Source organism: Chiloscyllium plagiosum, unplaced genomic scaffold, assembly GCF_037043375.1.
Source record: "Chiloscyllium plagiosum isolate Xiang-an unplaced genomic scaffold, Cpla_swu_hap1 HiC_scaffold_10, whole genome shotgun sequence".
NCBI lineage: Eukaryota > Metazoa > Chordata > Chondrichthyes > Orectolobiformes > Hemiscylliidae > Chiloscyllium > Chiloscyllium plagiosum.
This window is the reverse complement of record NW_028270148.1, coordinates 95,595,859-95,616,296: the sequence shown is the minus strand read 5'-3', so window position 1 is coordinate 95,616,296 and position 20,438 is coordinate 95,595,859. Positions and strand designations below refer to the sequence as shown.

At 42.0% G+C, this 20,438-nt stretch overlaps 1 protein-coding gene across 1 annotated transcript; it reads right to left on the bottom strand.

Annotated features, from left to right (window-relative positions):
• Positions 1-3,680: 3,680 nt before the first annotated feature.
• On the bottom strand, positions 3,681-15,018 carry LOC148149028 (putative G protein-coupled receptor 139). The gene is made up of 2 exons (XM_087991744.1): positions 15,012-15,018; positions 3,681-4,555 (listed from the first exon to the last, which is right to left on the bottom strand). Exons 1-2 carry the CDS (start codon positions 15,016-15,018, stop codon positions 3,681-3,683), a joined length of 882 nt encoding a protein of 293 aa, XP_087847870.1.
• Positions 15,019-20,438: the final 5,420 nt, after the last annotated feature.

Sequence of the window (20,438 nt, the reverse complement as noted above, 5' to 3'; positions counted from 1 at the left end):
TGGCATGCAGTTTTCTGCTTCCCTCCCTTCTTGAATAAAATGATATTTGCTCATTTTAATATTGAGTACCATTCGCTTTCCAGTCTGATGGAACCTTCCTGAATGCAGGAATCTTGGAAAATTAACCCCAATGTATCCTCCCTCTTCAGCAACCGCTTGTAAAACCCAATGGTGAAGTTCATCTGGACCCAGAGACTTGTCAGCCCATAGCTCCAACAGGTTGCTCAGAATATTATTGTAATTTTGCCAACACAAACACAGACAGAGAGTCAATGCACAAGGTTTGCTGATGGGAAGGACAAAAATATCAGAAACACAGTTCTGGCACCAGTCCAGATCACAGATATCAATGTGTTGCTTCCTTTCAAATCCTTCCTGTCTTTGTTAATGATGCAAACTATGCCAATTCTCAGTGATCCTTTGAAGATTAAACCCTTCAGTACTTTTCAAGACTCTTCTTCCTATTTCCCTTTCAACAGGGGATTGGCTGAGAGAGAAGCTCACAGGGGATTGGCCGAGAGAGGAGCTCACAGGGGATTGGCAGAGAGAGGAGCCCACAGGAGATTGGCCGAGAGAGGAGCTCACAGGGATTGGCAGAGAGAGGAGCCCACAGGAGATTGGCCGAGAGAGGAGCTCACAGGGGATTGGTAGAGGAAGGAGCACACAGGAGATTGGCCGAGAGAGGAGCTCACAGGAGATTGGCCGAGAGAGGAGGCCACAGGGGTTTGGCAGAGAGAGGAGCTCGCAGGAGATTGGCCGAGAGAGGAGCTCACAGGGGATTGGCAGAGAGAGGAGCTCCTGGATATTTAATTCTCTGTCTCTTTGCAAAGAACTGACGTCCCAGCACTGGATCATTGCAGTACTCCATCATTCACAACCTCCCAACTTAAAAAAAACACCTACTCTTTTCTCTCTGTCCATTTCAATGTATTTTGTACCTTGGCTGAATGGCATATTTTGTTTGGTAATGCCTCTGAAGTGCTTTGGGAGGTTTTATTAGGCTATAGGCAAAAAAAAAAACGTTGTTATATTAAAACTGCCTCAATCCACAGTGACAACCTACCATCGGAGCCCTTAACTCCACCCTCTCCTATATTTCATTATTAATGTTCCTTATCAGGGAATCCCTGTAGTGTGGAAGGGTCCATCAAATCTACACTAACCCTCCAAAGAGCATCTCAGCCAATCCCTGTAGCCTCTATTTCCCAAGGCTAATCCACCTAATTTACCCATCCCTCAACACTACAGGGAAATGTTGCATGGCCAACCCATATGTCTTTGGACTGTGGGAGACAACTGGAACACACAAAGGAAACTCACAAAGACACAGGATAATGTGCAAACTCCACACAGACAGTTACCCAAAGATGGAATTGAACCCAGGCCCCTGGTGTTGTGAGGCAGCAATGCTAACAACTGAGCCACCATGCTGGTCTTTGAAGTGAAGGAAAGAGCATATCTTTATTCTTTCAATTCCAGAAGGCAAAACATTATCTGGTGCAGTCTAACATTAATGCACAGTATCCCTTAATTCAGTATTGGCTCAATCTCTATGACCAGGTCTCAATCCTATATGGCCATCGTCAATACTGAGTTAGAAGAGGAGGTGGCAGATCAATAATGTCATCGATGAGTAACTCAGAGATCCAGGTTATTGCTCTGGATTCGAATCCCACCACAATATCCGGAGACATTTTAATTTAATTAATAAACTCTGGGGTAATAATGGCCATCCCTCTATAAAGTGACCATGCTACCAGATTATTGTAAAAACCCATCTGGTTCACTAACATTCTTCAGGAAGAGGAAATCCTTACCTGGACTGGTCTACACATGATTCCAGGTCCACAGCAATATGGGTGACTCTGAAATGGTTCAGCAAGCAGCTGACTTACCAGGCAACAGATCAGCAACATCCACACCCCGTGACAAAAGAGAATATGTTATTGGCCCCTGAAGAGGGGTTAATACCCAAAACATTGGCTTCTCCAACTATCGATGCTGCCTGGCTTGCTGCGTTCTTCCAGCCTCTTGTTTATCGAACAGAGTACTCCAGCCTGACCCAGGAAGCTGACTCATGTGATCTCAGTGGCTCAGACATTAGCTTTAAGACCTTCAAAGTGTTTCACTTAATAAAGGTACAGATTGAATCACAGACTGAGTAATTGAAAGAGTTGCAAAGATTGATGCATTCCCTATTTCATTATAATTGTGTTATCTATTCACTGCAGTCAGAATCCTCACTGTCCACATCACTTGCATTTTGTGAACTGAACACTAGATAGACCCACAGCCTTATTAATCACCTCTAGTGTTTGTGACAATGCTGCTCCTTTAACAAGGTTATATTGTCCTTGGTTTTCTTAGGAATGGGTTGTAAAAGGCAGAGGTTCTGATTTGACATTGTGCCTCTGATCTTCGGGTAAGCTTCATCCATGGTGGCCTTCAAGGTACTCAACGATGCAGAATTGCCGAGCAGAGACTGATAGCCTAGCTCCATAACCATGAAGACGGCCTCAACAGTGATCTTGAGTTCATGTCGTGTTACATGTGACCCCACTACACAGTTCTGTATCAGTAAACTCTTCCTTACTGTCCTGTTTGAACTATCTCCTTGATAACTTGCTATGATCTCTCCAGCTTAATTAGTTTGTACAGTTTTGGATTACCCGTTACTTTGGTTCGACTGTCAGCATGTGACTCTGATACCCAGCATGTTATTCCAGCTGTTTGGTTTGTCTCCAATACTACCTGATTTTTGATTCATCTTGATTATCTCTCTCCCTCAGTTAATCGGATTATCGATCATCCCTTCACTTGTTGTTCAGCTGTTGACACTTTACTCACACTGTCTGTCACTCTTGATCATCTGCAAAGACCTAATACTCAGCCTGTCAACGCTCCACTCACACCATTTGGATGGATCTTTTGATCTGTCTGACTATCAGTGGGTGCTGTCTGCTCTTGATATGATGAAGGGGCAGCGCTGTGAAAGTTTTATATTTCAAATAAACTTGTTGGACTTTCACCTGGTGTAGTGTGAATCTTGACCAGAGCCTCAATATCCCTATTTATCGTTGGTCCCTACTCATGAGAAAGTTCCTGTCTCATACCATCCTGCCTTACTCCAATTTAGAACTTTAAGTCTTATACAAGGCCTATCCATTTTTATAAATATTTTATAACTAATAGAATTATGGAAAATTGAAGTTTTAATCAGAGCTAAGATCATACTGTTATTGCAAGGGACTATCACTCATGAGTCATGGAGCCAATGGTAGAGCCAGTTTTCAATGACAGCTGTTATAATGGACCCTTCCGATTCATGGTAATAGCATTTAATATTACAATCTCCAATTCAATTGTAAAATTATACCATAAGACAATGTGATCTATATTGAGCGAGAAACAATATTTTACAAAATGAAGTGGAAATTGACATTATATCCATCAACTGATAATGGGCCAAACGTGAAGATCAAGATAATTATGGATCTTTACTGAGCAGGAGCAGACACCCTCAGAACACACTTGTGTTGAATGGTTTGTTAATGCTGGTTGAGGAACAATCTGATTCTCAGTTTCAAATCTCTTTGGAAGCACCGATTCAACAGCAGCTGAGCTGGAGATGAGCAATAATATTCCTTTAGAGACCGTGCTCCCATTGACCAGCTTTGTTCCTATCGTTTAATGGAATTCTGGATAATGATGAAGGGATATTTCACAGTATTCAGCATCTCCTCTCTGAACTTCCTCTGTGTGACTGCGTAAATAAACATGTTGGTGCAGGAGCTGGATAACTGAAGCATTGCTCCCATGATATCTCCCACCCAATATCCAGCTGGTGCTCCAGTGTACCATCCTGTAATTCTTTGAACTGCGAGACTTATAACACGAGTGATCCATAACAGGATAAAACTGCCCGATATGGCAAAGAGCAAAATGATGGATCTTCTTCGATTCTTCATTTCTGGATCATTCGGCTTATCCCCGTTTTGTTGTCCTCTCAGCTTCCTGCGGACTGCACTAGCCAGAAGGATGTGTCTGATGGTGACAGCATTGAGCAGCAGGATCAGGAAGAAAGGGAGCACTGGAGTTAAAATACGATCCCCCCAGTCAAAAGCTAGCCACACAAGGTAGTAGAAATATTCATAGGTTATTTTGCAATAGTATGGTTCATATTTAAAATACACTGGTATTTTATTTAATAAACTCAGTAAACTGACAGTTGTGATAATGACAGCTGCATTTCTCTCGGAGCAGAATTTTCTCTTCAGTTTCTGGAAACAAATAGCCACCATCCGGTCAAAGGTGAAGGTGACTGTGAGCCAGACTGAGCTACTTACAGCTGTGGAACCAATAACGTCTCTGATGCTACAACCAGGAGGGTAGGAGAAGAATACAATGCGTAGATATAAGTAATTCATCTTGTCCAGTATGACCTGAATAAGGACAATCAGCAGATCTGCAACAGCCACAGCGATCAGGTACCAAGTGACACCTTTAGAAAGACCACACTTCCCTCGTGATAGTGTCAGGATTGCAATTAGGTTAGCTGTAAATGTTAAAAAAAAGGTCACACCAAACTTTACCATGAAAATGTGAGTAAATAGTGTAAGCAATAAAAAGTTACAATTGTACAACTGACATGAAATAAACAGGCTGAAAATATTGTTCAAATGGATCAATAGGTCAGTTTCTCAATTAACAATGAGAATATAATTTGGACAAAATTATAAAGCTTGTTTTGGGTAAGTGCAAGTTGTGTCAAGAGTTTTTCAGGGATTCTTGCTGTGCAGCCCCATGACTTTTCCCTCCATATCTCTCTAAATACACCTCATTAATGACCCACTCCTCTCCTAGGTCATCCCTCACTTTCAATTCTATTCCTAACCTCCCATATTCCATTCCCAGAAAAATGTGGCACTCAATGGATGTCCATGGACTGATTAATACCCCTTGTGGCTGAGCTAACTTTAAAATCCCACAGTGCACCTGGGCAGGCTCTGTCAGTCCAGAGCACCCTGCATGGTGGCTGAGAAAAGGCACCATTGGTTTACCCCTGACATGGCAGACATGGGGAAATGGGCACTCCAATGAAGGGGCATCTTTCCACTTTGCTTCAATGGTGCAAACTACATCTGAATATAATGGATCCTCACTGAAGCTTGGAAATAAATGAAACAGGTGCTGGAAATCAATAAATACATACTTATCTAGAATTTAATTCCATCGGTAAATAAATGCAAAGACATTGACTGGAGCAAATTGACCCTGTTTGGCTGCATGCCCAAAGTGATGGAGAGACTATGAATAAAATAAGGATAAACATCAGGAATGTTTATGATCAACAACATTTGAAATAAAACTGTAAATGTATAAGTATGCAGCAAATATTATCCCAACAAGTTACATTATCAGAGCGGTTAAACCAGCAACAGTTACAATAACTCACACAGAACTCCAGTGACCCCAAGGATGGGATAGAAAATGGGTTCAATATCAATGAGCAGAAACATTAGATCCACCAGATTCATGTTGAGTGGTGAATTCGAGTGTCCTTCAGCATCAAACAGGTTTCATTAACACTCTGAGCTCACTCAGTCAGTGAAGCCATTTATGAATCCAGGTGAGTGACACTCACTGAGCCCAGGAGGCTTATGTAACCATTATAATTAGTTCCAGTCACTGGAGCAAACAGATTACATCACTGAGTATAATGTATAGCGGTGAAGAAAAACAGAACTGATTTACTGACACTCGATAAGCCACAGGCCAAGCACTGGAGTAGAAACATTAAAATTATAGAACTGGAGGCAGGAAAATGACCACTGAACTTCTCAGACCTGCCCTGGCTCCTGTCAGAATGATCCACTCACACCCATTTCTCTCTCTCCTTTCCCCATATCCTTGTCCCTTTGAGAAACATTTCATGGATTCCCCTTCCTGTTGGATGCTGCAAACTCTAACAACCTTTATCTCTGTGTATTCATGTGTGTGTGGAAATAATCTCGTGCTCTCAAACCTGCACAAGATTCCTCAGTGCACATTTGGAATGGAAGCTGCCGTTGAAAATTTGTTACAATGTAATCCCTAACGAGCGGGTGTGATACAGGGTGAGAAATTTATGAACAGAGGCAGATGTGAATGAACAAGATTGAGCTGAGAGTAATCACAGAGTGAGGCTGACACAGAGAAGGAAGGAATGGAGTGAGGAAGGAACAGAGGGAGGAGGGAATGGGAATGACACGACAGAGGAAGGAGTATAATCAAAATGGAGGACAAAGTTCATGGTCTGAAAATGTTGAACTCAATGTTAAGTGCTAAAGGCTGGAAAGTACTGAGGCAGAAAATGAGGCTTGTGTTGGGCCTCCCTGAAACATGACAGCAGGTCTTCGACAGCAACGTTAACACGGGAGCAAGATGATTCATCAAAATGGCAAACAAACAGAAGATCAGGATTATTCTTGTGGACAAAGCAGCAATGTTCCTCAAATCAGTTACCCAGTCTGTGTTTAGTCTCATTAACGTAAAGGAGTCTACATTGTGAGCAGCAAAATCAGTAGATCAGATGGAAAGAAGTACAAGGGAATCTGCTGTTCCCTGGAAAGGTGTGTTCTGGACCCCGGGCTGTGAGGAGGGAGGGGATCGAGGGCAAGTATTACACCTTTTGCAATTACATGGGAAGATACACTGTGGGTTCCTTATGAAGGGAGGGGGTGGTTAGGGATTGATAAAAGTGTGACAGGAGTGATGGAGAAATGGACCAGTGTGTTGTAGATGGAGCAGCTCAAATGGAATGTTGCCCATGGTGAGGTGGGGTAGATGTGTTTGGTGTTACTGGAAGGGGTGGAAATAGCGAGCGATGGACACAGTCACTGGTAGGGTGGAATATGAGGACAAGGGGAATCTTCAGGAGAGAAGGGGATGGGATTAGTGTGGAAATGTGTGAAATGAGTTCAATATATGACTGAGGACCCTTTCAACCGTGGGGTGGGGAGTCATTGGTTGAATAAAAGGGAAGACCTGTCAGAGGTACCTTGGTGGAATGTGGAATAATCAGAACAGATGTGACGGAGATGGAGAAACTGGGAGAATGGAATGGAATCCTTCCTAACGTCCTGCTTCCTGTGAGGACTCCATTCCATTTTTGCACATGCTCAGTAGCTGTCCTTAGAGTAAGGATAGAATGAACCATTTCCACCATATCTCCCTGCAGGTATTTATCACCATGGATTGTGTACATTATTTACCAAGACTGGAGCCCTCCCTGAATGATGAGGGCCTACGTTTAGATAATCCATTGAGATGTCCAGAGAGGACCTTCTTGATGTCAAGACATTGAGAAGGGGTTCTCACCAATGAGCAGTGAGAGATCAATTTGTATGGCTGATCATTCATTATCACCCTCATTATTATTTAATTTCACCTCAATGGTTTGCAATTTCTCTTCTCCCACCTGCTGGATAGAAACTAGAAACCAGAAATGCCTGACATGAAAATCAGAGCAGGTGCCTGGTGACTCTACCTCACTGTTCCATCGTGGACATTGGGCGCCAACATCTCAAGGTACGCTCCATGGGCAGTGTCTGCACACACCCCATATCCATGCATCTTGGTATGAAACACATTCCAGCCTCGCTGCATCATTATGGTCCCTCTCCAATTCACATGCTGTATGGCTCTGCACTTCCATACTGCAATTTGGATTGCACTGGCACCTTTCATTGGAATGTTGTTGTAATTTTACACACGAACAAGCTCAGGGATTGGCCCAGGCTGTATCTCAGGGCTGTTCACCTGCTCTCTCAGCACTCACGGAACCTACTTGGATGCTGACAGCTCTGCCTTGTGTTGCCATTTTGTGCTTTGTCCCCTCAGCCAGAGCTAAAGGCTGATGACACTCTGTCCTGCCTTACCTTTTAGTGCCGGCATAAATCCAGGACCTTAGAAGAAGGACCAAATATTTTAAAAGGAAACCATTGGACACCTTTTGTGAACACTGTTTATCTAGCTGTGTGCTGACAACTGGAACTGAGGGGTTGTTGACAAGAGAAACTGATGAGGTTTTCGACAAAGGACCATTCATCGATGACAACGATCCTCTGCCTGCCAACAACGATGTGATTGGTTGTCAGGGAGGTGGACAGCTCAGTTGTGGGTAAGGGAGAGAGACGTCTGTCAGACCAGAAGAGAAACCAGCAGATCTGCAACAGGCAAAACCTCACTCTCTGTCAGTTCTCTGCAAGAAGCTACTTTAAATCTGAAGAAAACCAGCTTACCTTTCCTTGAAGCAGATGCTGCAAGTTGTGCCTTTGAACTGTTTGTGTTAGAGAATTTTCAGCAGTGAACCTGTGCCTCTTCCAAACCAGTGGAAACATTCAGGGAAATGAAGGTGGAGGAAAAATACCAGCCAACCCAACAGATCTTGGGAACTAAAACTGCAGAAATTTGCCCAGTTTTTCATCAGCCCACCGAATTATTTTGCTCTGTTTATGATTGACTGTCTGTCCATACCTAAGTTTACAAAGGGTCAGAGTTTACTGAATTTACTTGAATTGTTTCCCTGCAGCCAGAATCTAATGAATTGTAATAAATAATGATTTCCTGTTCAGTGATGTAACCTGGTCCATGACTTCTATCAACCTGCATCTGAAAATCAGGTGGTTTCAAGATTTTGTATATTTCCGTTTAAAACCTCATCTTTTGTGAAAACTCCAGAATAGGAGGACTTGATTTCCAGTGTGTTACCATGGTGAGGGATGACAAAAGGCTGATTGACAAATTGTGGCATTGTGGTCCATTGTTAAAGATGACTACATCTGGAATCCCACACATGATTTTTAAAGAGGCTAACACAGTCCATGAGAATAGTCAATTCAGCTTCTGTAGCTGAACGTGTCAGAAATAATAAGCCATGACAACGAGGAAGATCAGTCTCTGACCCTGAGAGAGATCAATGCCGAGAAGTTCCCATTGTTTTCTGGAAAAGAGCAGGGTCAAAGATGCTCTTTCCCCTCCTGTCCATGAATGGCACAGATAGTGCAGTTGGAGATCACTGTCTTGCAGGACCAGGGCATGTTTGGTCATTATTCTTGTTGCTGTGCTCTCTCCCAGTACTTGGAAATAACGAGATGTCATTGAGTACATCTTCTGTTGAATGTCCTGAAGGGGACGCCAGTCCCTGTAGACCAAAAGGTCATTCAAAATACTGATAGGACAGTGTTGTTCAAAATACTTCTGCAGTGCCAGGTTTTAAGGAAAACACTCACCTATTTATATCCCTTTTTAGTCTCCCTATGTCCTCTTCACAAATTACGTTCCAATCCCGCATCGTGCCATCAGCAAATATAGCTACCATGCCCTCATTCACTGCATCATCTCTATTGCTGCATTTTAAACAGTTGCAGCACCTGCACTGATCCCTGTGGCACACCACTCATTACCTCTTGCTCCCCAGAAAATGATCCATTTATGCTGACTATCCACTTCATGTTATTTTACTAATCTTCCGTGCATGCCAATACATTGCTTCTTGCACTATAAAGCTTTGTTTTGCACAATAGCCTTTGACATGGCACTTTCTCAAATGCCTTCTGAAAATCTCGACATTGGACAACCCCCTTTATCTCGAGTACATGGTGCTTCTTCAAAGAACTGCAATATATTGGGGAAACACAAAGTCCTTTTTCACAAAACCCTGCCTGATTAGCGTGATTTCTCCAAGTACACTGCTGTAACATGATTAATTATAGATTCTAACACTTTCCTATGACAGATGTGAGCCTGATATCCTTGTAGTTTCTTACAATCTCCTCCCCTTTTTCAATAATGATATTACATTTGCTCTCTTCTAATCTCGTGGAACCTTCCCAGAGCCTCGGTGATTTTGAACGATTTAGCATAAAATGTCTCACTAGCAACTTATTTTCAGATCTGAGATTGAGGTTCACCAGAACTCAGGGATTTCTGAACCCAGAGTTCCAAAAATTTGCTCAGTGACGCATTTCTGGAGCTTTCACCTTTCTTGAGTTCTTCCTTCCTTTTAGAGTCCCGATTGCAACTATATTTAATCATGTTAATTGTATCAACTACATTGAACTCTGATGTAAAATACCTGTTCAATTCATCTGCCTTCTCCTTACCTGCCTTGATTCCTCTTCTACGGGTAAAACTTCCATTTTGCTAACGCTTGATGTTAAAATATCTCTATAAAGACTTATTATCTGTTTTTATATTTTTAGCTATCTTTCTGTTATACTTTTCCCTACTCATTAATCTCTCCGTTATACTTTGCTCTTTTTAAATTTCGTCCAGTCCTCTGAGCTGGTTCCCATCTTTGTGCAATGATATGCTTTTCCTTTCAGTCAGTAATACCTTAACCTGTTTGAGTTACCCTCAGCCTCTCTTGTTGGATTGTGCCTATTATGTATATTCTGAAGTATCCCCTTACACATCTGTCACTGAATTTCTGTTAATCTCCCACTTTCATAATTTGACACTTCAATTTGTCACAACTCAGCTGGGAGGAGAGTGTGGATAATTGTGTCTCACTCTTACACAAGTTGTTGCAAAGTGTAGAAATGTATGAAATCCTAATGAGGTTAAATTTGGTGAGCAATGATTTATCTGACTGACTGCCACTCACGACTAAAGCAATTCCAGCCGGATTTTTTCATTAACAGAAAATAACTCATTTATTGTGACACACAACTTTATCAAAAACAGAGAAAAACAAAAGATTAATAATCAACTACTCTGCAATTTAAACTACATCCTTTAAGACATCAAATATACACACTCAATCATGATAAAGGCAGATAGAAGAGAAATGGTTAAACTTGAAAAATGTGGGTGCAAAAAGGACATCAACAGGGCAAGCAAAATGCAATAGGTCAGAAGTCTAGATTATAAAGTGGAAAGCCATTCTCTCACAGAGTTTTTAATTTTAACTACAATTATATCCCATTTTAGTCAGTTGACAGTGATTCTTTTATTCAATGTTTGATCAGATTAATCTTCGACATTTCTTGTGTTGTTTTGTTTTAATTTTAAGCTTATTTTGACATTTTTTCCAACACTGAAAAAAGGAAAGAGAGAAAGGGAGATGGATACATTCTGTCTGCAAGCTCTGAAGATTCTCACTTCAGTTGCTGCACTGCCTTCTATAATAAATTGTTAGCACTCTTCACCTTATCCAGTCAGAGACTGTTATCATGCAGTATTTCTTCAACTCAAAAGATTATTGTATCACTTAGTCTCAAATACTACCCTCACTGCTTCAAACAGCCACATTGTATCACACGGATCAAAGATATGCAACACCCAATTTTTATGTTGCAAAAATCTCCTGGTAATTAATTTATAGCAGTTCAACTTCAAATTTAGTTGATGTTGTGTGAACTTTTACAACTTTAGCTAGCCTTGCTTTCACATCCACGTAATTGCTCTTAATTCAGTTTAAAATACTTGTCTTTCACTCATTCCTTCTTCCCTCAACTTTAAGTCACATTGTGATAGCTGTGACTGAGATATACTTTCTCACACCTTCTGATTTTCCAGGGCCTGTACACCACTCCCACAAGTGTCTTGTGGCCTTTATCATTTCTTGCCTCAACTCAAACCACTTTTACTTCCTGGTTTTTGAAACTGAGCTCATCTCTCTCTCTGTTGTGTTAACACTGTCAGTAATTAACTGTCCACATGACCACACCCCAAATTTCCCAACTTCCTGTTCCTCCTAAACATCCAATTTCTTTCAATATTCCGGTCCAAGTCTGTGTCATCCTGCAGTTGTGTCTCACTGATCTGATCTTAGTGGGTGGCATGGTGGCACAGTGGTTAGCACTGCTACCTCACAGCGCCAGAGGCCTGAGTTCTATTCCTGCCTCAGGTGACTGACTGTGTGGAGTTTGCACATTCTCCCTGTGTCTGCGTGGATTTCCTCCCACAGTCCAAAAATGTGCAGGCTCGGTGAATTGGCCATGCTAAATTGCCTGTAGTGTTAGGGGCAGGGGTAAATATCGGGCTGGGCAGGTTGCCGGTCGGTCTGGACTTGTTGGGCCGAAGGGCCTGTTTCCACACTGTAAGTAATCTAATCTTATTTATTTACTTCTATTCATGCTCTCAGTCCATCTGTCTTGTTCTGAATGCTGTGCACATTCAGATACAGGACCTTTAGATTTGTCATTTTATTACTTTGAAAGTCTCTGGCCTTATCTCGTGGTTTAGTCTTGAATACAGACTCCATCTCTTCCTGCTGGGGTCTGTTTATCATATCCCCAGTAGAACCTTTCTGTCTTATATTACAGACCAGAGCAAAACCCTTCAAGGTACGCTGAGAAGATAGTCTAGACCCAAACTATTTTCTTGTTTTAGGAGTAAGTGGAAGGTGTTGCATTCCAGGTGCAATTTAATTGGTTAAACTAATTAACATCAAGCAAAACACACTTTAGTTTTACACAACAGTTAAAATACAGACAAAGTAAAAATAAAAGAATTGGCTTAATTGTACCTGTACCAAAATGCTTAACAATGATCGATGTATTAGCTACTAAGTCACTGTTCCAATTCATCAACATTCCATAAACTCCCCTTTGGCATAGGTGTATTGAGTAAAACAGATTGTCTCACATCCAATTGAGTAGCAGGAAGGGAACCCCAGTTTTTAGCTGTAACAGAGAGAGGAATAAGAGCTTCCACACCCAGCTTCAAGACACCATCAACTGCAGAAAGGTAAAACTAAAACTCCTGGTACTGTGGGAGCTTGACCCCACCCATTCAGCCTGCTTTTATTGTTCCAATTTTTAAAAAAATCAGCTCAGAAATTGTTTACTATATTGCCTTTGGAGCAGACTCCCCAGCACCTTTGTCTCAACCTTTCTTCAATTAAAAATAAGGACAAACTATACCTCTTAATGTCACACCATTGTCACACCCATCCCCTCAACATAAATAAGCCAGCAATATACCAAGATGGCTTCGTTTTTAAAAACCTTGCATTATACTCTACTGATACCCGACAACACGTATACATTACATTGATTCTAAGCATGCGAACACGTACTATTACCTATTGTTTCAGGCCATTTGGTCATTTGGTCCCACCACCAAACACCGCCTTCCCCCTTCATCAAAGTGATGACAACACATCGGCAATTATATTTTCTCATCCTGCCACGTGGAGGATTTTTACATTGAATGGCTGCAATAATAAACTCCACCAAAATAGTTTGGAATTTTTATTATTACAATTTTCCAAAACCTTTAATGGATTATGATCAGTGTATACAATTGTCTCAGACACATTCCTGACAATATAAATATTGAAATGTTGCAACGGCAGCACCAAGCTCAAAGTCTCCTTTTCAGCTGTGGAATATTTCTGCTGATCATTATTCATTTTTTTGCAAAAATCCCCAATAGATGTTCTCATCATCTTCTTACAAGTGTAAGGCTCTGACACCCACATCACTCACATCAATAGTCACCTTGAATGACTTTGTATAATTCAATGTGGCTAACACTGGGCAGTGGTTAAAACATCTCTCAGGCTGTCAGCTGTCTTCTGACATTCCTCCATTCACTGAAAGTTCTGTCCTTTTTCAATAAGTCAGTCAGTGGAGTAAACACACTGCTAAACTTCGACAAGAACTTCTGATAAAAAAAACACTCAGCTCCAGGAATTGTAATACTTCCCACTGTCTCAATGGTACGGCAAGCTCCTCAATAACCTTTGTTTTCACATCCCATGGGGCCATCTGTCCATTTCCAATAACAAGGCCCAGGAAGGTGACATGAGTTTTTGTGAACTCACTCTTAATGAGATTGATCACCTGACTCCTGAAGTCATTTGAGCAATTCCAATAGATACTCCAAATGTTCTTTCCATGAGTGAATAAAAATCACCAGACCATTGATATAATTGGGTGATCAGAAAGTGTCTTTATTGGTTAGTCTTTGAAATGTGGCTGCTGTGTTTTTCATGTCTTTAAATTGAAACAGTCCATTTGGCATCATGAGAGCTGAAATTTCCTTCACTCTTTCTTCTGTGTAAGTCCACCTTAGAAATATAAGTTGCTTGTCACACATTCTCAATACAGTCGTCCAAACATGGAATAGGATATGTTTCAGGTTTTGTAACTGCAGTTACTTGGTGATAGTCCACCCATAATCAATGGGTACTATCTGGCTTTGGCACCATTACTATGATTGAGCTGCATTCACGGCAACTCACTCTGATTATAAAGTCCCTGAGCCTGCATTCAATCTCTTTTTGAACCTGTCCCAACTTTAGTGGGTTAAGTCTAATTGGATGTTGATTAGTCGGAACAGCATTCCCTCTATCTACATCAAGCATAATCAGATTGGCACTTCCCAGTTTATTCCCACATATTTTCTCATGTGTTTATAATAACTCTTTCAAGTCATTTCGACTTTCCACTGGAAGGTAACCAGTGACCAATGTCACAGTAATTAATTAAGGGACCTCTCACCTCCTGGCCAAAAAGCTCTTTCAAATGGAACAAATGCAGAGAATATATTACGTGCATCCCTAATTGTAAATGGTAAAAATGGAATTCCTTTATTCCAATCCTCTGAACAGTTTTGACTATCAGCCCTCAACATGGTGTTTAACATTTGCTGTCATCCTATGATTCCAGATGGTATTCAGTGGATTTGAATTGTTTTGTTTCGAAGTTATCCATAACTTGTTTGAATAACATTGATGTAAAAATTGATTCTTCATCCAACTGTATTTCTGTGGGTGGCCCCTATCTAGTAAACTGTTTGAATAAATCTTCATCAATCCTTTTAGCTGTGATACAGTACAATGAACAGCATCTGGAAATCTAGTGGAACATCCATTATGGTCAACAAACACTGAACCCCACTTTTTGTTTGAGGTAGGGTCCTACACAATCAGTTATGTCACATGTAGAAGATTCTTCAAGTGTGGGGATGGGTATTAAGGGTGCTAGTTTTATCACTGTCTGAGGTTTCTCAATTACCTGACATGTTTGACATGTCCAACAAAATTCATCCATATCCTTATGCAGTCCAGGCCAAGAAAAAATGTTTTTGTATTTTTGCTTTTGGTTTTCTTACTCCCAGATGACCTCCTACTGGTAATACATGTGCTAACTGGAAGAGCTCCTTTCGAAACACCACAGATACAATTTGATGAACTTCTGCCCATTTCTCATCCACCTGAATGTGTGATAGTCTCCTTTGCCTCATCAAGACTTCATTTATATGAGTGACACACAGGGACACACTCAGATTCTTCTTTTCTGCATGCTTTTTGAGACAACTGCTTTAGTTTTTCATCTTTCTATTGTAAGTCAGTTAATTTCTCTGAACTAAGAATATCCACTTTGTCCACAACTATTCTGGTTTTCTGTTTCTCAACCATTTGATCAAACATCAGATTTGACAAATGAAAATCAACTTCCTTATTTTTATTCGTGGATTTCTCCTCCTGCCACAACTTATGCGTTTGTGACCTTGTTATCACACAGTCAGGAAAAACGCCATGATGTACTTCCTGTTACACCTTAGTTGCCTGGTTTTCAACTGGCTTTTTAACCACAGTTGGCTTCTCTCCCAGCTGTGATCCAGTTATATCATTACCAAGGATAAACTGAATTCTTGCCACCGAGAATTTCTCTATTTTGCTTACCGCCAGTTCTTCACTTTTCACTGGACATTCTAACCTCATTTTATACAATGGAACATTGCTCTCTTCATCATGAATTCCACATATCATCACCTTTTCTGGTAATGCTCCTTCTGAATTACATACCTCCTCATCTCTCGTCATCAAAGTTTGACTTGGTTCCATATCGCTTGAAATTGTAATTTCTTTACCTGCTCCTCCTGGCATACATGAGTAAACCTTACCCTCACAAGTAAATCCTTTAAAGATATCTGTCACTTTCATCTCAACCAATCCCTGGCCAGGCTGTACATCCTGGTGCAGCTTTTTAGCTCTTTCACCCCCAGGAAACTGTTAGTGACTGAAAGAGCCTTTATTACACAAGGTATACCTTGTTTACTCCAACCAAATTCAACCAAAATAAAACTCAGGAACTCTTACCACTCACTGCCTTTGGGTTCAATAATCTTAAACCCAGACTGGAATTAGAGATTTTGATCCTGACAGGAGCCTGCAGTTTATTTGGGGAATTGGAATAACCTAACTCCTTTTGAAAACTTAACAGAATAATAGATATAGTAAGTATCACTAATTAAATGTTCCAATACAGGAACATGCCATAAACTCACTCTTGGAAAAGGCAAATTCAGAACACAGATTGTCTCACATGCAACTCTCGTAGCAGGTAGAAAAACCCCAGCTTTTGACTGTAACCGAGAGAGGGAAAAAAATAGCTTCCACTTCTTCAAGACCCAACAGCAACTGCTGAAAACTAAACTGAAGATTCTTGTTCTGTGGGAATTTGACCACACCCATCCAGGCTGCTGCTATTGTTCTACCTTTTAAAAATAAAACCAAGGCCTCACAATCTGTTTACTCGAGTGGTCTGGTAAACTTCTCATCACCTCGGCCTTAAAACTTCTGTTCAAATAAAAAAACAGAACAAAATAACCTCTTAAAGCCACGGCATTATCAGTTCACTTTCTGCTACCCAGCTCCATTTGAAATATTTCCCACGTATTGGTGGTACAGTGCCCAGAGAGGGAATGGCTGGGTAAACCCTGGACTTGGTTACACGTCGACGATGCTGGTCCTTTCATGGGCTCAGTGTTCTTAGTCATTGTGGGCGATCACTCAAAGTGGTTAGATGTGCATCGAGTTCATTCCTCCAACATGGAGCTGCCAATTGAATAACTGTGTGAAGTTTTAATAATACACACAGTCCCAGAAGTGTTGGTCACAGATAATGGGCCATCATTTCCCAGCAGAGAATCTGAGTATTTCCTCAAGTCAAATGGTATTCAACAGTTCAGGACAGTTCCAGACCATCCATCATTCAATGGTCTGTCAGAGAGATCAGTCCAAACTTTGAAGTAGGCTTAAAGGAACAGCCTACAGCTTCACTGGACACCAAACTGTCGCAGTTCCTGTCTGATTATGGGACCACTCCTCATACAACTACAGGGATAACTCCAGCAGTGTTATTAATGTGGACCCTTGGATAAAGAGTGAGTTTGTGAATTTAGTCAAAAGGTAAACAAGAAGCATATGTAAGGTTAAAGAAGCTAAAATTAGACAGGGATCATGAAGGAAATACAGAAAGCAGGAAAGAACTCAGGCAGGGAATTAGGAGAACAAGAAGGGACAATGAAATGATCTTGGCAAGTAGGGATAACGAGAATCCCAAGGCATTCTGTACCGGTGTTAAAAACAAGAGGATAACTAGGGAGAAAGTAGGGCCACTCAAGGATACAGTAAAGGAATGAAGTTGGGCTTGGAGGCAGAGGATACGGGTGAGATCCTACATGAATGCTTTGTGTCGGTATTCACCCAGGAGAGGGATATGGAGGGTAGTGTGGTTTGTATGGAGCACACTAATATCCTAAGGCATTTTGAGTTCAAGAAAGAAATGGTGTTGTGTTTCTTGAAAATAAATTGTGTGGATACATTCGCAGGGCCCAATGGTACCTACTCCAGATTATTGGGAGAGACAAGAGAGGAGATTGTTGGGGCCTTGACCAAGATCTTTGTATCCTCATTAACCACTGGAGAGATCTTAGGGACTGGCAAGTAACTAACGGTGTTCTTCCGTTCGTGAATAGACAATAGACAGTAGGTGCAGGAGTAGGCCATTCTGCCTTTCAAGCCTGCACCACAATTCAGTATGATCATGGCTGATCATCCTTAATCAGTATCCTGTTCCTGCCTTATCTCAATAACCCTTGATTCCACTATCTTTGAGAGCTCTATCCAACTCTTTCTTAAATGAATCCAGAGACTGAACCTCCACTGCCCTCTGGGGCAGAGCATTCCACACAGCCACCACTCTCTGGGTGAAGAAGTTTCTGCTCATCTCTGTCCTAAATGGTCTACCCCGTATTTTTAAGCTGTGTCCTCTGGTTCGACACTCACGCATCAGCAGAAACATGTTTCCTGCCTCCAGAGTGTCCAATCCTTTAATAATCTTATATGTCTCAATCAAATCCCCTCTCAGTCTTCTAAACTCAAGGGTATACAACCCCAGTCGCTCCAGTCTTTCAGCGTAAGGTAGTCCCGCCATTCCAGGAATTGACCTCGTGAACCTAAGCTGCACTCCCTCAATAGCCAGAATGTCTTTCCTCAAATTTAGAGACCAGAACTGCACACAGTACTCCAGGTGTGGTCTCACCAGGGCCCTGTACAGCTGCAGAAGAATCTCTTTGCTTCTATACCCAATCCCTCTTGTTATGAAGGCCAGCATGCCATTAGCCTTCTTCACTACCTGCTGTACCTGCATGCTTACCTTCATTGACTGGTGCACAAGAACACCCAGATATCTTTGTACTGCCCCTTTACCTAAATTAATTCCATTTAGGTAGTAATCTGCCTTCCTGTTCTTGCCACCAAAGTGGATAACCAAACATTTATCCACATTAAACTGCATCTGCCATGCATCTGAACACTCACCTAACCTGTCCAGGTCACCCTGTAATCTCCTAACATCCTCCTCCCATTTCACCCTGCCACCCAGCTTAGTATCATCAGCAAATTTGCTCATGTTATTACTAATACCATCTTCTATGTCATTAACATATATTGTAAAAAGCTGCAGTCCCAGCACTGTTCCCTGCGATACCCTATGGGTCACTGCCTGCCATTCCGAAATGGAGCCGTTTATCACTACTCTTCGTTTCCTATCAGCCAACCAACTTTCAATCTAAGTTAGTACTTTGCCCCCAATACCATGCACTCTAATTTTGCTCACTAACTTCCTCTGTGGGAATTTATCAAAAGCTTTCAGAAAGTCCAGGTACACTACATCTACTGGATCTCCCTCATCTATCTTCAGAGTTACATCCTCAAAAAATTCCAGAAGATTAGTCAAGCATGATTTCCCCTTCATAAATCCATGCTGACTCTGACCTATCCTGTTGCTACTATCCAGATGTGTCCTAATTTCATCCTTTATAATAGACTCCAGCATCTTTCCCACCACTGAGGTCAGACTAACTGGTCTATAATTTCCTGCTTTCTCTCTCCCACCTTTCTTAAAAAGTGGTAAAACATTAGCCACCCTCAAATCTGCAGGAACTGATCCTGAATCTATCGAACTCTGAAAAATAATCGCCAACGCATCCACGATTTCTCGAGCCACCTCCTTCAGTACCCTGGGATGTAGACCATCAGGCCCCAGGAACTTATCAACCTTCAGACCAGTCAAAAGTGATTTCAATTGTATAGAGAAACTAAAAAATTTGGGATTGTTCCCTTATTCAAAATTGTGAGATGTTTTGATAGATTCGAGAGAGACAAAACCCTTTGAGCAGAGAGTCAGTAACCAGAGGTGAGATAAAACCTCTTTACCCATTCCATTCTTAATCTCTCTCCTGTACTTTCTGTGTTCTGCTTGGATCGGGACTGAATGATGAAGCTGTCAGTGTGGAGCTGCCCTGCACAGTTGCTGATATTTGCCCCAGGAATGGCAGACAGGGGGAAATCGGTACCCCACACTGCGGGCAGGATTCTGCTGGATGGGGTGCTGCTGACGCAGGACTTTCTCCAGCTCCAGGGACAGGAGAGGACACCCCGACACCAGACCATGCCAGCCCTGTCTGAGGTTCCCACCCAGGTCAGTGCAGTCTCAGCCACCTGGAGGAATGTCCAGCGCTGTCCGAAGAAGGTCAATGTCTTCTCCACTCTGCCAGGTTACGTTGCACCATCTTCTCTCCAATACCTCACACTCACTTTGTTTCTGCTCCTGTACCCACCACCCACTAAGGCTCATCCTTTCCCACTCTCACTATTGTCTGCAACATCTCCCCCACTGGCTGTTATCCAGCCCAACCCCCAACATCACTAACCCTGCATGCCCTCAGCACTGCCTACTCACTCAGTCAGGGCACCTTCCCACCCGCACCAACAGCACCAGCTGTGCCACCCACTTTCATCTCCCTTAATATCTGCTTCACTCTCATTCCAGGAGGAGAACAGCCCAAACAGGACAGAAAGACTCAAGGCGGGAGGCAGGCTGCCTGCCATCCGATAGCTCTCCCATGATAAGGAGAGGCTCCTGACTCTGACTGCCCCGAGCAGGCCCTGGACTGGTACTGGAGGCTGCCCCTGACTTACTGCACAGGGAACCCCTGAGAGAAAGCTCTCTGCCTTGACTTGCCTGGGGCCTGCTGACAACTCTGACAAGCTTCCTGGCTTTGTGTCTGTGCTCAATGGCAAGGTCAGACAGCAGTGTATGAGCCTGGCTGAGAGAGAAAATGAGCAGAAAATGTGAGCCAAAGCAATGGGA